Below are 17,223 nucleotides of genomic sequence, written 5' to 3'. Positions count from 1 at the left end.
ATAGTCAGGAACCCGGCTGCTGCCAGCGGGATCGAGCGGATTCACCTCCGATGGGCACCAGGGGTTGATATTCGGATTCACGGCATGCCAGTGGGTTAATTCTGTGGGTGCTGTCCCCCCTGGCGGGGAGTGGGCGGGTCTGCCCCTCTGTTGGCTGCTGGGTGGCGGCTGCGTCTTGGCCGTTCCCTGGGTCTCTTGGGGGGTGCTGCGTTGCGGGGCTTTCCCTGGTGTCGGGGGCGGCGCCGTTCCGGTGCGGTCCGTCGCTCTGGGCCCGGCGACACGGTTCGGGGCCTGTGGGCCGCCGGGGTGCCCGGTGGTTCCCTCTCCCCTCCCCCTTCCTCCCCCTTGCTGCCTCTCCCTCCTCGCCTCTCCCCGCCCGTCCTCCGCCTCCCTGTCCCCTCTCCCTCGTCGCCCTTCCTCCTCCTCTCCCCCTCTCCTTGCGTCCCTGCCGCTGCCCCCTGCCCTTCTTGTCGTCCCCTTCCCTCCTCCCTTCCCCTTCCCCGGTACGCCTTCCTTCCCCTCCCCTGGGCCGGGGGCTCCATCCATGGCCCGGGTCTCGGTGCTATGGGGGCCGGCGGGGGTGGCTGGGGTTTGGTGTCGTGCCCGCCCCGCTCCGGTGGGCGTCCTGACACCTCGGGCGGGACCCAGTATCCGGGGGGCGAGCCCTATCGCCCCGCCGGACGGGTCCCATATGCCCGCCGGGGTCCTGGTGGGGTGGGTGGGGGCTTGGTGGGCCGGTGCGCCTCCTGCCCCCGCCCGGTTGGGGGGGGCCCCGCTGGTCACACCTCTTAACTCACTACACTAGGTTTGCACAATACACTTTTATAGACATATAGGGCACATAACACATTTTGGGGGGTGGGGTAGGGTGGAAACACCGTCTTCACCCTACAACTCCCCTCCAATTTTAATACACCACACAACTTGTGGGGGTGCCATCGGTTGGGGGCCGCAGTATAGAGCAGTGCTGCGGTCCCCTGTCCGTGTCGCCACCCGCCCCCCCCCCCCCCCGCCCTATCTATTTTTTTTAATGCACCACATACACTCAGCAACATGCTTGGGTGGCGGGTGGATCGGAGCGTGGGAATATCATTTCCATCGGCTCCGGTTCACCTGCTCCTAATTTTAATGCACCACACACACACACACACTTGTATATACACTGGGTGGGGTCACATTCACGGTTTAGGGGTAGAGTTCGCCAGTCCGCGAGCTGGCGGACTCAGTAACAGGGGTTAATTTTCACAAAGAAAGCTGGGGTGACGACCGGGGCCTTCCCCCGCTGGGCCTGGGGTTCGGGGGTGTCGGCCGCCCTCCGGTGCCCCCATCTCCCCCTTCTGCCCCCGGTGTTCCGTCCTTCCACACGGCGGGGGGTGGGGTGGGCGCGGCTGCCCTCTCCGCTCCGCTGTCCGGCCCCTCTTCGGCGCCGGTGCCTGGGTGCGGGTGGTCCCCGGGGGCTGGGGGTCGGGGGGCTGCCGGTTGGTCGGGGTGGGGTCGGGGGGGGGGCGGCTTTGTTGGGGGGGGGGCGGTGGTGGGGGTTGCGGGGTGGGGGGGTGCTGGGGGTGGGGGTGTCTGGGGGATTGGGGGCGGCTGGGGCTGGGTTGGGGTGGGTGGCGGGGGTGGATGGGGGGCGGGGGGTTGTGGGGGGGGGGGCGGGGGTTGGGGGCCGGTGGGGTGCCTGGTGGGCCTGCAGTGCCCCGTCCTGCTGCGTTGGGCCGGGGGCGCGGGCCGTGTTGGGGCGGGGGGCGCTCCTGCTCCTGGGTTTGCTCTCCGGCCGGTGGCCCTGGTGGGGCCCGGGGGTCGTCCTTTGGCGCTGCCGCGGCCTGGGGGGCCCTGAGGTGTTGCGCTTGCTCTGTTCCGGCGGGGGTCGACGGCTCCCCTCTTTGGTGGAGATTTTCATGCATGCCAGATCCACCACACCAGCATCTACCGAAACTCAGACACAATCTGTTTCCTCCTCAGGTTATTGAATCGGTGGAGGCTGGTGTCTCGGATCTCACGCGGCTTCGTCTGTCCTTCCTTCCTTTTCTCGGTCTCTCCGTTGGTCTCTTGAGGCCTCCCTGATTTTATGTTTTTTGGATTTGTTGGGGTCTGGATGTTTCTTGGGCTGGGGAGGAGTTCTGGTGGGGGGTGTCTGGTCGGTGCTGGATTTCACCTTCCTTGGTTTTCTTCGGTCCCCTCGGGTCTCCTGGTGTTCGATTTAGGTGAACGGTATGAGATTTTTTTTTTCTAATAGGTTTTCTGGTGAGCTAACAAACACACGCACGCACGCACGCACGCACACACACATACTCACCCACACACACAAAAAAAAAAAATGTATGTATGTATGTATGTATATATGTATATATGTATGTATATATGTGTATATATATATATATATATATATTTAAAAAAAAAAGAGCAATGATGATGACATTTCCGAATGAACAATACTGAGCTCTGAGAAAAGAAGAAAAAAAAAAAAAAAAAAAAAAAAAGACATGTTAGTCTCTTCAGGTTCACAAATAAAGATTAAATGCATGGTTGGAAGAGTTTTGACTTTTATTCACCCCCAAACAAGCATTTTGGCCTCAAACATTGGAACTTTGTATGTACTAAAAACTAAATTCTAAATCAGGGACACATTGTATACACACTCTTAAACGCAAAAACTGCCTATTTAAATGAAGTTGAAATGAAAATTCCAGCAGGGGGAGCCCTACTCAAATTTTCAGAGGGGACGCCATTTATAACAAATGTTGACAAATCAAGGATTTTGTAGCTTGCACTTTTGATCTCAATCATGCGGTTATGTTAATAAGGCCCAAAACGCCAATGTTTGGTCATTATGCACGCTTTGCTTTGCCACAATTAGTGCATCCAGACCGAATATTAATCACATTCCGATTAGTTTATTTATTTCCCTGGAAAATAAATCAGGAGGAAAATGGATCTTGAGACCTCAACATATATTGAAAGCAGGCATATAATTATTCCGGATCAGCCTGAGGCTCAAATATTTATTGAATTCCATCTCAGAAGATTTACAAAGCATTTTCAATTTCAGCATGTGTGAATAATTTAGCCACGTCTCATGTAGTGGGGGTATCGACTTCATACGTTGCCCCCCTTTCACTTCTAATAGTATAGAAATGTATAATATCACGTATCGTCAGACATCTTTTTTTTATATATGAACAATTAACGGTACTTAAAATGCCGCATTCTTGCTTCTTCTGAGTCTAAATAACTTAAGCGATCACGTTTTTAAATTGATGCGCGATTAAATACGTTCAAGATAAATGCTCAAGATCTTGCGGCTCACATGGCAACAGTTGGCGACGGCCACCGCAACTGCCTATAATGGGAGACATAAAAGCTCAATAACTGCGTAATAAATGGCGCGATAAAGAGGGCTTGACAGACCATCGGAGTGGCTCATACGGTGGAAGGCAGATGGAATGCTCAAATGATTCCGGAAGACCACAACCACCCCCCCCCCCCCCCCCCCTGTTCATTTTCCAAACTGCATACCTTGCGGGACTTTACTTAATGAAGGTTTAATTAAAATCTCATAAACTCACCACTCATCGAGATGAGCGCTGATGGCTGGCGGATAATGGGGGAGATCCTTGGCCAAGGTCTGGCTCGAACGCCCCGACAATATATGCGTGGTGCGACGGTGCCGCGCGGCCGCAGGCTGGTCAGCGTGAAAAAGCCATAAATGATAAATGGGCCGCGTTTTAACCATGACGGGGTCGCCTCGTTCCAGACACGTGAAAATGGCTTAAAACAAAAAAGCATCACGGTCTGATTTATGACATTTGGAGCCTTTTACGCCGAGTCGCCCGCAACAGTTAAGCAGAGGCAGCGCTGCAGTTCCTCTTTGTTGAATTTCTTGGCGGCGAACATTGCGTCCCCTGCTTGCACGATGTCACCCTGTTTCCCGCCCACACGCCCTTTTCAGCGAGACCAGGGTCGACTATTGTGAACCGCACTGTGGCGCTGACATGATTGTTGGGGGGGGTGGGAAGTTGTCACAGCGTGGCAACATGTCACTCCTGTTGGCCAGATGTCACCACAATCGCGGCAAAGGCGCGGTCCAGCGCATTCTGGCCGCGCTCCAGTAAGCGTCCATATGGAGCGCGTCTTCAACGGTTGTTAAATGAAATGTAAATCCGTCTGGCCTGAGCCGAGCTTGTCTCAGCCAAATGTCACAACGCAAAAAAACCTTTTAGTGCTCATGTTTCTTCATGTACTGTAAAGGAAAGCTGTCTTCAAAGCAAGGTGCACAAAAATGGAAATATTACTTGGAATTGTAGGAAAAGTTCAAGCCCATTTTATTTTGACAAATTAAATGGGGAGCGGGGGGGGGGCACTCCCTTCATGTTGGTTCAAGTGCTGCATTGGCATAGCAGCAGTGTTGGTGGAGGTCTGTGAACTTTGGAGCTAAGAATTAATTAACACATTTTCATGCTAATGTGACTGAAAAGGTCATTTACATTTTTTTTTGTTAATTACAGTGGAAGACACCAGGGGTGGGAATCTTTGAATGTCTCACAATTCGATTCGATTCCGATTGGGTGTGCGATTTGATTCAGAACCGATTTTCGATTAAGACCGATTTTTTATTCAAAATGATTTGATTGCCAATGATTTTTGCTTCAATTTATATATGGTCAAGGAATCGTAATGATCTACTCCAGTCTGACTCGCTAATGCTAATTAGCGCTCTACTCGCGGCACTTTTATCACTCAAAGGAAAAACTCCACGCTGAAAAAAACCCAACAACTTTAATTGGAATAACTTGATTGTGACTTTTTCCTTCTACTCTCAAACTACAAATCGGATACAACATGAACAGCGCTCCTAATAAAGGCACACATAAGTAAAGGGAAGACAGTATGAAATAATTTAAATAAAATCGATTTCGGGACATTTAAAATCAATTCTGAATCGTACTAAATGAGAATCACGATTCTTATGAGAATCGATTTTTTGGCACACCCCTAGAACAAAAGTGGTACCAATTGGAGTAGAAAAAAAATCTTTTCGGAAAAAAGTATGCCACAAAAGTAAAAAACTAACTGATAAAAAATGGGAAACAGGTTATTATAGTTTTGGAATTTTCATTTGAGTTAGTTTTTATTTCATTTGGTGTTTTTATTTCGTTTGGTGTGGTTCTTTTAGCTTTTATTAGTTTTACTTATTTAATAAATGCTAACTGTATTTTCTGCACTATAAGGCACACCCAAAAGCCTTTAATTTTCTCAAAAACCGACAGTGCGCCTTATATGTGGATCAATATTGGTTAAGTAAGCTCCATCTAGTGGATGCTTAACACAACCCCAGCCACTACAGTAGCTTCTATTCTATGCGCCTTATAATGCCTTATATATGGAAAACGTTTTTAAATAGGCCATTCATTGAAGGTGCGCCTTATAGTGCAAAGAAATACGGTAGTTTTCATTTAGTTTTAGTTAGTTTCAGTGTTAGTTTTAGTTTAAGAAAAAAAAGTGTATTACTTGATAACTATATTTAAAACAAAACAAAACAAAACAAAACACCATGGGGTTAGAATAAATCTACTTAAAATCACATTTAACGTATACGTAAAATGTAGTTTGAGTTAGTTTTTTCTCTCCGTTTTTATTGTATTTCGTTAACGATTTTTTTGCTGTTGAATTTGATAGTTTTTTCGTTATGTTAACTAAAATAACCTTGCTTGTGAGAAGTCAGATTTTTCTTTGACAAGTTTAAACAGAGTTTAAGACACTTCATCGTGGCTAAATTAATAAGTTGGTAAAGATTGAATTAATTATTGTTTTAGTGGGCAATAGTTGACATTCCTGATTAAAATTGTAGTCCATTCGACACTTATGGTCTGATTAAAAATTTTCAATGTTTTCATTCAATGTAAATCCCACTATTAATTTAAATAATATGCACAAAAAAAATCACATCAGCGTACATTTTTTTTTAAATATAATCGTAGGTCTAGTAATCACTAATTATAATAAAATTATCATAAAAGTTTCGCTGCCATCTTTCTGCTACGGATACCAGAAGGAGACAAACTTATGTGGTCTCTCTAAGGCACCGCGGAGCACGCATGCTTCAAAATGCACGTTGCATTCTATTAGTTCACCACTAGATGGCAAACGTTCCTACACATTGGCCCTTTAAAGAAATGATAAGTAAAAAGTTGCTCAGTACTTACTGAGATTAAAGAAATTATTTTTTGATTGATTTGACCACTGCAAAAGCAAGGTTACTAATGATGTAAAATTGGCAACATAATCAATTGAACAGAAAATAGAACGTAATGTACAGAGAGTCAGGTCGCTCGTACCGTCGGAACAATTGCTTTGAAATCGATTGCATTTGACATGGAAGAGCGACACCAGAGTATGACAATGTAAAGTGAAGCGGGGATGTTTGCGTTTTACCTGGTCTGCCAACGAAGTAGACAGCATGCTCATTAATTCCCGCTCGGCAGTCAGCCTCCACATCTGCTCCCATCGTAGCTTTCGCAGTCGATCGAGGAGCAGCAAAATCACCCCTGGAAAGGACACACCTTTGATATGGCATCTTAACTCATTCACTGCCATTGACGGCTATAGACGTCAAAAAATAATTTGAACTATTTCTATTAGTTTACAATTTTTTCTCACTTTTTTAACAAGAGTATGAAAACCTAGATTCTTTTTATTGTACATTTAGAAGAGATATAAAATTTGTGATTAATTGTGAAATTAGTGAAGTATGGAATTAATTATGATTAAACATTTTAATCGCCTGACGCCCCTAATTTTTAAAAATATTTTCTTTAAAAAAGAAAAGATTATTAAAAATGTTAAAATACTTTTTAAAAAAAAGAAGAAAAAAAAAGAAGAAAAGATTATTAAAAATTAGGGGCGTCAGGCGATTACATTTTTTCGTAATAAATGCCATGACTTCACGAGTTAAATCACGATTAATCATAAATTTTATATCTGTTCTAAATGTACAATTTTTTCCCCCTAGGTTTTCATACTTAACAAAAAAAATTAACAAAAGTGGGATTTTTTTTTAAACTAATAGAAATAGTTCTAATGGATTTTTGACATCTATAGCCGTCAATGGCAGTGAATGAGTTAAGAAACAAGAGAGCGAGATAAAGTCCCATTCACGAGGCTCTGAATCACACGCCTTGTGTTTACCGAGATAATATCCGCAAACAGACATGCAGAAAATATGCTAAAATCTGTGGAGAAACACAAATCATTCAAGGAAACTGTCCCAAAACTAAAAGGGAACACTTGGAGAAAGGCGGAAACTTCTCCCTTCCCTTGCTAATAAAATAAATCTTACTGGCAGCTACAAATAAAATTAGGCAGCCAATTTTCAAGGGGGATAAGATTGGCGCAAACCAACCATTTTTCATTTCCTGCTGTGCTCTATCTGCTGCTACGGCCGAAGCCGCACAGCAGACCGACCGCAGCTGGACTGGAGTCTTGGAGTCACTTTTCTGTGCTTTACAAACAGCCGTTCTGCTCCCCAGTTCCGTCCAAAACTTGAAAGCTTAATAGAAAGATTAGCCAGTCATGAAGAGCCACTCAATCGGAAGATTAGATGTTGGTTCAAGGGCATGATTGTTGCTCGAGAGATGTCTGCCTTTATAAGCAACTACTGTACAAATTTATTACTCTATATTTAAAAAAAAAAAAAAAGTAAATGCGCTCTAAAGATACCCTAAATACTAGGGGTGTGCCCAAAAAAAAAATCGATTCTCATAAGAATCACGATTCTCATTTAGTACGATTCAGAATCGATTTTAAATGTCCCAAAATCGATTTTATTTAAATTATTTTATACTGTCTTGCCTTTGTCTGTGTGCATTTATTTGGAGCTCTGTTCATGTTGTACCCAGTTTGGCCACTGAGGGGCAGTGTGGTTCCACGCGGTCTGATACACTGTTAAGTTGTAGCCACATTAGAGAGTATTAGGAAAAAGTCACGATCAAGTTATTCCAATTAAAGTTGTGGTTTTTTTTCAGCGTGGAGTTTTTCTTTTGAGTGATAAAAGTGCCACGACTAGCGCGCTAATTAGCATTAGCGAGTCAGACTGGAGTAGATCATTACAATTCCTTGCACATCTATAGATTGAAGCAAAAATCATTGTCAATCAAATCATTTTGAATCAAAAATCGCTCTTAATCGAATCTGAATCGATACGCAGACCCAAAAATTGGAATCGAATCGTGAGAACATTCAAAGATTCCCACCCATACTAAATACGACATTTTGAGATAAGTCATTTTTATTAGTAAAATGGGTGCTATCTGGGTGGACAAGTAGCCACCATTGTGGAGCCTTCCAATCAAATATACATTTGAGATTTTCAAAGTTTGGCTCCATCTAGAAAAATAATTAATTCAGCTGCAATCAATCCATTTGAGAAAGCTGTTTTAGAATTTTTTTGAGGTGGTAGAAGATGCGCAAAGGACATGTCAAGGGTACGAATCATTTTGGACACACATTCACATTCTCTTAACAGGGTGTCTTTTGACACTTTCTTTACAACGACAAAAAGATATCCAAATAACAATCAACCCCAAAAAAAGGGTATGAATAATTCTTGGTTGAACTGTAAATTAAAAAAAAAATTGTAATTTGCGATGAATAACACGACCTTGTTGTCACCTTGTAACAGCTTTGGAATGACAACATTTTCACAGCGGCTTTTTATGAGGCGTGTTGCAGCATGACTCATCATTTCGGCTCTCGGTGGGGTTTTGTACTTGCACAAGGAGCTCTCGAAAGGTACTAGAAAGTATCCCAGTTTGATCATAATACGGTACAGTACATAACTTTTACCTTTTTTTTTTTTAAGAAAAGGCTACAGTGCTGGACTAATACAAGCTCAAACACCACTTTCTTCTCTCCATTGTATATTTGAGGTAAATACATTGCGGTAGCGCCCGTGAATGCTAATCTTGAACTCAAGAGATAAAGAAGGAAATAGATGAGTTGTGATCTCCAGATATCCGCTGGTTCTTTATTCCGTCACGTAGGTTCACTGCAAGTGACACCGACATGCAGTTTAGCGGTACTCACTCCATAATTAGAGGAGTCATTTTATTTTATTTTTAAAGATGCGATCAGTCCCGGCACATTCTATTTTTATTTACAAAGCTCCCCAAACAAACACTTTATTGTTTTTGTTCCGTTACACTTGGTGCTCTTTATGGAACGCTTTGCTGCAGCTCACTTTTATGATGCTTATTATTAACAAAAGTAGACTGTGCCAAGGTGGAAACAAAAGGTTATCCAAAGAGGATGTGGTTAAAAATCAATGTTGTCAATTCAAGTTTGTAACTAATATTGATTTGGCAACAGCCTTTAATACAAGCATGTGTAAAAAAAAGAAGAAAAGAAGACATTTTAAAGTGTGGGAAATTAATGTTTAATGCATGTATAGATTGTTTTTTTTTTAAGCATGGCTTTTAATAGCATTACATTTTGTCATATAATAGGTCATTTAGACAGTTAATGCAGATTATCGGCGCCGATATAGAGCATTGTGATGAATATCGGCATCGGCCATTTTGAAGAATCATATGGCCGATAAATACATCCGTTTTAAAAAAAGTGTTAACTTCAGGGAACAATTTTCAGAGATGCTGATGACCTTGGGAATTCTCTGCACCTTCTGTTTTTGTTTGAAATTAAAACTAAGATAAGTAAAAATGTAAATACTTTATTTACTGTAGAAACCAATTGTTTAAGTTTTTATTTAACTTTTGAAAACATGCTACTGCCCCTGTGAAATCCTGGAACTTTTTGTTAGATTTTTAAAACAAAGATGTCTAATGACTAAGACTATATTTTACGAACCCTAAAAATAATTAAATAAACATGTGCTTAAAATTTCCCCCCAAACATAAGAGCTGGAGTTTGTGTTTTTTTTTCAAATTTTGATGCCAATATTTTCCCTTTAAGTGAAAATGAATATTGGCTTTAAATATCGGTTATCGGAGTCCTTGATTACTATTAATCGGTATCGGTCCCGAGAAAACCGTATCAGTCTATCTCTAGTACAAATACGAAATACAGAATTGGATTTCTCCACATCGGAATCAGATCTCCTACAAATGTGGATACAAATCTGGCGCGTATCTGATATGTGCTTGTCTGTTGTTAAATATAACAAAAGCACAAGTGCTATAAAGAAGGGGGGAAAAAAAATTGCAACTGTCAATCAAAGTGAACTTGGTACTCACCAGTGTTGAAGCCTCGACCCAGGGCAGGCCATGGCCGGTGGTTCTTCCACAGGTTTCCAAGGTACCAGTCACTTTGGTTCTCCACCAGACCAAGAACCTGCTGGCCTGAAAGAAGCACAAATATCTAGTGTGACTCTACATTACGGAAGTAAACAACCATTTTGGTCCAATCTGAGACAAAACGCATTTTCACATACTGGCCCGCAATCAAGTTTTGTTTCTGCAGTTGTTGTTAAAGTGCTTGAGTTTTGCTTCCCTCCAAGCCTTGGTCCTCCTCCGGCTATACAACTTTCACTCCACAACTGACTTCAACATAGTTCAATGGCATCAAGACGCCACAAGATGGTAGCAAAACAATCTATTAAACTCCAAACAGAATAAGTCAGCTTGAACTCTTTCATGTTCTTTATCAGAGATCTTACACCTTTTCCAGGTTCAGTAAAAGCTTCATTTTGCTTAACTCATTCACTGCCATTGACGCCTATAGACGTCAAAAATTCATTTGAACTATTTCTATGAGTTTAACATTTTTTTCAACTTTTGTTAACAAGAGTATGAAAACTTAGAAAATGTATTATTGTAAATTTAGAACAGATATACAATTTGTGATTAAATGTGAGTTAACAAGTGAAGTCATGCGATTAATTACGATTACAAATTTTAATCGCCTGATGCCCCAAATTTTAAATAATCGTTTATTTTTTTTAATTCATTCACTGCCATTCACGGCTATAGACGTCAAAAATGAATTTGAACTATTTCTATTAGTTAAATTTTTTTTCAACTTTTGTTAACGAGAGTATGAAAACCTAGAAAATAAATTGTAAATTTAGAACAGATATACAATTTGTGATTAAACGTGAGTTAACTAGTGAAGTCATGCGATTAATTACGATTACAAATTTTAATCGCCTGACGCCCCAAATTTTAAATATTTTCTTTTTTTAATTCATTCACTGCCATTGACGGCTATAGACGTCAAAAATTCATTTGAACTATTTCTATTAGTTAAACTTTTTTTCCCACTACCTTGTTAACATGGGTATGAAAACCTAGATTTTTTTATTGTACATTTAGAAGAGATATACAATTTGTGATTAATCATTAGTTAACTAGTGAAGTCATGCGATTAATTACAATTACAATTTTTAAATGCCTGTCGCCCCTAATTTGTATTTTTTTTTTAAAAAAAATTATGAATTTATGGCAGTGAATTAAAGAGCTTGATAAATGCATACTTACAACCTTTTTTTTTATCACACTAAAAGATATGTAATGACGTTAGGAACAAACAATGATAAGATCAAACAATGAAATGCTTTTCTTAGAGCAGATGTGGGAGACTTAAAAAAAGAAGAAGAAGAAAAAAAAAAGCACATTTCATATTGTCTGCATAAAGAAACGGTCGGAAGGGATCAACGGCCAAGACTTCAGGGGCACCTTAATCCCCTCATAAAGCTGGCTTTTATGTCTGAGTCAAAGGCAAACTGGGGGTGGGGGGCCTTAACTGCCACCCGACACTGCCATGACGAAAGTCACTCGGGGAGTTCCATAATTAGCTCACATGAATTGAAAGCTTGAGAGCTATGGATGGTATAAACGCACAGAAGGAGGGTAAAAGGAGGAAGGAGGCGGAACTTTAATGAAGAGCAGAAATCCAGCTAGAGAGGCAAGGATGGAAGGAATGTACGTGGGCTTAAGGGCGAAAGATTGCGACGAGACAAGCCAGACGGATGTAAAGGTCAAGTAGATGGACAGCAGACATGGATGATGGGAAGGGGGGGGGGGGTTCAATAAAGGCCCCAAGGAGGATAATCAGGAGATTGTTTGAGCAGGCAGCCGTGATGACTGAGAGAAATGATTAGAAGCAAAAAGGTAATTCAATCAAACTTTGTGGTCCTTTCTAAATTGAGCTGCTCCCCAAACATCCCCGAAGTTTATTCAAGCAGTGTTAGGTGTTAAAATATTCATTATCGTGCCATGTTTAAATTACTGCGGACGGAGTGGGGAGTGTCCAACAAACATCGAATGCTGTTACAAGAGATGAAAAAGGCTGATGCCATTCATACATTTCACACAAAAAGGTAAAAAAGTGAATGGACTTATGCGTAATGATAAAATGTTATAAGTAATAATGTTATAACAAAGAATTGAAGAGTTGATCGATGTGAAAGACTCAAGACTGACTGAATTGTTGGCCTGTTCCCCAAAAAAAAACTTTATTTTGGACTCTTATTTCTTGGATGTTAATGCTGCCTCAAAACGCAATAATAAGAGTTGACAAATGACTACAACATCCATAAATTTAGCAACATCATAGTCCGTTTAAGTCAGAATGTAATACAAATAATAAAGAAGTCGGATAGATGGATGGAATCTTAATAGAAAAACCTGTCAAATAACTAAAAACTCAACTGCTACTTTTTTGTATTTGTATGCAAATAATAAATAAAGTACACCATTTACATTACAAACTGTGTTTAACCATAGCGAACGTAAAAGGAAATGCAAAAAAAACAACCACGGCTGCGTTTTAATGTAGATGCTAAAGTTTAACTAGCTTGTCGTCAATCATGTTAAGTGCAGGAGCAGGTAGCGACTGCATTCATTTATTTGTGGAGGAATTCCTTCTTAGTAACAAACTGTTAATTACTGAGCCTTTTAAATTACTCAGCTTCCCGCTGTTCTTGAAAGAAACCATCAGAGAGTTGCAAAATCAAGAGGAAAACATGACTGAAGGGAAAAGAAAAAGAAGAAAAAAAACATTAACATAGTGACCTTGATAAATTAGAACACGATTAAATACTTTTTTAATTGGGAAAAACAGTATGGCTGGCAGCCTTTGCTGGCTGTCAAATTTCAAGAAGAAAAAAAAACGGAGAGTTGGCAAGACAGACAAAAGCAAGCAAAGACACAATCAAAATGTCTCTTTTGAAATAAACTCATCAAAGAAATAGCAAGTAGCTCAACTGGCGTCTGGACTCAAACAAAGCGCTCAACTGTCAGCCAAAGACATTGAATCAGCACTTTCAAAAATAAATAAACAAACACATTCTTCAAAGCAGAAAAATGTGCATTGTACGGTTGAGATGCTATTGATTTGGTAAATCACCAACAGGTTTTACGGTCCCCGAGGAATTCCAATCATTGCATAGCTGAACATGCATGATTACATGCATGTGACCCATTAGGGCTACCCGCACATTAAACCAGAGGCCATCCACAATCAAGGCGGTGATCGAGGTGAGACTCGTTAAAATGGGTGGTAAAAGAGGGTTTTATTGGTTGGGTAACTGTTGCTGTTAAATGTTGGGGCTATAAAATAAAACAGGCTTTCACAAAACCTGCTGCTCTATTGCACAAGTAAGCCAACTGAAAAAGTCGTCATTACAAAAAAGCAGCAGAGCAGAAGAGCAGTCATAATCCCTTGAGAATCAAGTCACCGTATTAAAAGAAGGGGAAAAAATTGCAATGTTTTAAGAAGTCGTAGTATCATAAGAAAAAAAATTACAATAAGAGTAAATAGTCCTAATTGCTGACAAAACGTAATCTCATGAGAATTAAGCCATTCTATTACATAGAATATCATAATAAAAGGAAAAACTGCAAAGTTACAGAAAATATAGTTACAATATTAAAATAAAAATAAATGCTGTTGTAATAACACAGCCACAATCTTACTAAAATAAAGTTGTAATATTATCAAGACCTTTTCTTTTTGTCAATAATATGACAACAAAGAGAAAAGTTGTTAACAAATAGGGGTGTAGCAACAAACGATTCAAATTTGAAAATGAATAAGAATTCAGACTTTAATCTTATAATTCTGACTTTAAAGTGAGAATTCTGACTTTAAAGTGAGAATTCTGACTTTATTTTCATAATTCTGACTTTAAAGTGAAAATTCTCACTCTAAAGACAAACTTTTTTTTTTTCCTCGCTTCAATGGCCCTAATCCTCTTCCGTATTTGTGGAGAGTTAAATTGTATTACAAGAAAAAAAGTTGCAGTATTATGAGAATAAAAAAATAATAAATCAATGCTACTACATGTCAATCCTATGAGCTTTTGGTAATACAATAAAACAAAGTGGGAGTGCAACCTTTTTATCGTTACAACAATAAAGCAATATGAGGAAAAAAAGCAATCTTATGAGAATAAAGTTGATATATTGGAGCACTGAAACTGGACGTATGTAACATGGGTTCTTGATTGCGCCCATACTAACTAGATGGATAATGGAGATGGGATGCCGTTGGTGCCACCTTATGACATCTCGACCCAATTGCAAAACTCTTTTGGTGCAGGCGCTATTCAGGACAGGGCACGTTCACTGTAATACTATCTTACTACATTGTGTACAATGAACACAGGACTTTGCAATTGATTACTACAGGAACATTAGAAATGAGACCAAATTGGAAGCAGACCAACAAACGACTGCAGCCAAATGATGAAATAGCCAAGCATCCCATGTGCATGAGAAAAAGCAACGAAATTGGAAAAAGGGATATATGGATTTGTAATGTTTTGTTGTTGCAATCTTATTACAAAGGAGGCTGAACGAGAAGGGCAAAGCGTTGGCTACAACAAACGTGGGCAGTAAACAACAAGTTGTGTTGCGAGCACAGTGGTCTGTATTATGCCACAATTGCCCTGGCAAGCTTTCCGCTGTGTTTCTTTGTGCACTTCAAACAGTCCCAGCTGAAGATGAACAGATGGAGTTGGAGCTAATAAATGTTGAATATTTACTAGTATTACTGCAATGCAGCAAAGTGGGCAGACCAAAAGGGAGGGGATGTTGTGGATACGAGCACGTGGCAGAAATGTAACACCACAACGGCACGCAGACAAATAAAGTGTAGCGAAAACGCAGCGCTAAATCGCGAGCTGGCAGGGCAAGCCGATTGATTGTCACCGGGACATCATCTTTGTCCCGGTGCCCTTGAACACCAACTGATCAGCTAAAAAGCCTTTTTGACGCACGGGGTTTCAAGTGCTGAATGAGAGAGAAATGATGTGTGCCGCACTTCGGAAACTGCAATACACTAAGTGCGGCTAATTCAAGGGCAGGTAGTTGGGCTGGGCATCACCTGAAATCAGGTCTGTTGTTCTAACCATGGCAGCGGGGGCAGTGGGACGAGGCATGACGTCACGGTGGAGATAATTAGCTTTCGATGGCAGCTAATTATCAGTGTTGTCCAAAATTGCTGTTATGTGAACATTTTGTGAGACATTTTGCAAAACAGGGTTGTTTTATGATGTGGTATAGAGAGAGAAAATGATCAAAATGCACATTTTATAATGTTTTCAGTGGTTATAAAAACCCCCAAAAGGTATCCATCTGAATTAAGAAATGTCAAGTTTTCAAAATGTTGTTTGTTTACTATGTCCCGTTGTTAGCGGCACACCATTTTTGGGCTTTTGGTTTAAAATCATTTGGTTATAATGCTGATAATCTGTAAGTGTTTACCAGGCTTTAAGTGGAGAAAAATAATCAGAATGTGGAAGATAGTGCCTATACCCTCAAGAATTACTCCATAATGAGGCCTAATCAAGAATGTCTTTCATCATCATCATCATCATCATCATCATCACCATCATCGTCGTCATCACATGGTTCATGTCCTTTTTCGTCTCTCTCATCTTTGCTGCTCATGCATTTTAACACAATCAACTGACCATATGATCGCTGGTTTGCCTGGCTCATAATCAGAGCTGTGATTGTCATGCATTTTTCATAATAGTATCATTCGTCTATGTTTTATTTTTATTTTATTTTTTTAAAGATCTTGATTCCATTGGAGTATCAACACAAATAAATATTGATGAATGGCAGACGGAAGCTTAAACAGATGACAGATAGAAACGGATGGAATACTGTAATCTTAAACACAACTGTCAAAATGGCATAATATGTTTACGTGTGTGTGTGATTACAGGAGCACATTTGACACCACAGGTGGCCGGCGTTTTTTTTTTTACTTCTGCGCTCTGTGGTGATGAGAGGCTCCACGCTCCAGTGAGTACGGAATGGGGAGCGGAAATGAGAAGAGTTTTTCCACTGGTCACAATCTCGTGTCTTGTAATGTATTGATTCCCTTCAACGAGTGCTGCCATGTTTTTCTGACCTTTCGCACAAGGCAGAAACATGCCACGCAGTTCAAGAAGAAGAAAAATGTCTACCGTTTGTAATAGGTGTTGTTTATAAGCAAGTCTGACGTGAGAAATTTAAAGTGTTTTTCAAAATGACTTATTTTACTACCCAAGTAGTCTTAGGTGTATTATAGTAAAAGTAAAGCAAATTCAAGTGTTAGACAAAGACCCCCCCCCCCCCAAAAAAAACAACCAACAACTATTTTTTAACAAGTGGACGGCATTTGTTACTTTGAAGACCCGCTTTTTCTTTTATCGCTTAATTCCTTAGACCCTAATATTAGATGCATCTTTTGTTGAATTACAGGTATAATAAAATATACAAGTTCCCTCCTGTAAACATCATTAAGCATATCATTTATACATGTATTGAACTCATAGACTCCCGGACATTTTCACTGAAGCAACCCCCTTCACTCCTGGCTCTTTTACTGGATTTTGACAGATTTTGCAAGGCCCACACAATATTGTGTTCTATTGCTAAAAAAACATGGAACCTACCAAAAGAACGATTAAAGTCTCTTCTTTCATCAGAAAAAAAGTATATTTGTATTTGTTTCCGTTTTGCACCAACTAACATTAGAATATAGCTAAGTTTCAGAAATCAACATAAATCTGTTTAAAACACAAAACATACTCTGCTGCCACCTGCTGGCCGATTTTTTGGAATAACTCCATTTTGCAGCAATTAGCATTAGAATATAGCTAAGTTTCCTCATTATTCAAAAATCAATTTTGAATTGTGAGTAATTGAGGGGTTTTTTTTCAACGTGGCCCTGGTTCATCTCCTTTGCTCTGCTGCCATCTGCTGGCCGTTTGTG

General features: G+C 40.7%; 1 protein-coding gene across 1 annotated transcript in view; it reads right to left on the bottom strand.

Moving 5' to 3' along the window:
* Window positions 1-17,223, bottom strand: part of large1 (LARGE xylosyl- and glucuronyltransferase 1) — an 85,417-nt gene that overhangs the window by 15,979 nt on the left and 52,215 nt on the right. Inside the window, exons 7-8 of the mRNA XM_086059701.1 lie at window positions 10,248-10,352; window positions 6,433-6,545 (exon numbers count right to left, since the gene is read on the bottom strand). Of these exons, the coding sequence (XP_085915827.1) occupies window positions 6,433-6,545; window positions 10,248-10,352 (218 nt within the window). The remainder of the gene's footprint in view (window positions 1-6,432; window positions 6,546-10,247; window positions 10,353-17,223) is intronic.

This window comes from Leptonotus elevatus, chromosome 17 (genome assembly GCF_054856555.1).
Source record: "Leptonotus elevatus isolate MCC_2025b chromosome 17, RoL_Lele_1.0, whole genome shotgun sequence".
Classification (NCBI taxonomy): Eukaryota; Metazoa; Chordata; class Actinopteri; order Syngnathiformes; family Syngnathidae; genus Leptonotus; species Leptonotus elevatus.
The sequence above is the reverse complement of the archived record's forward strand: the minus strand, read 5'-3'. Positions and strand labels throughout refer to the sequence as shown.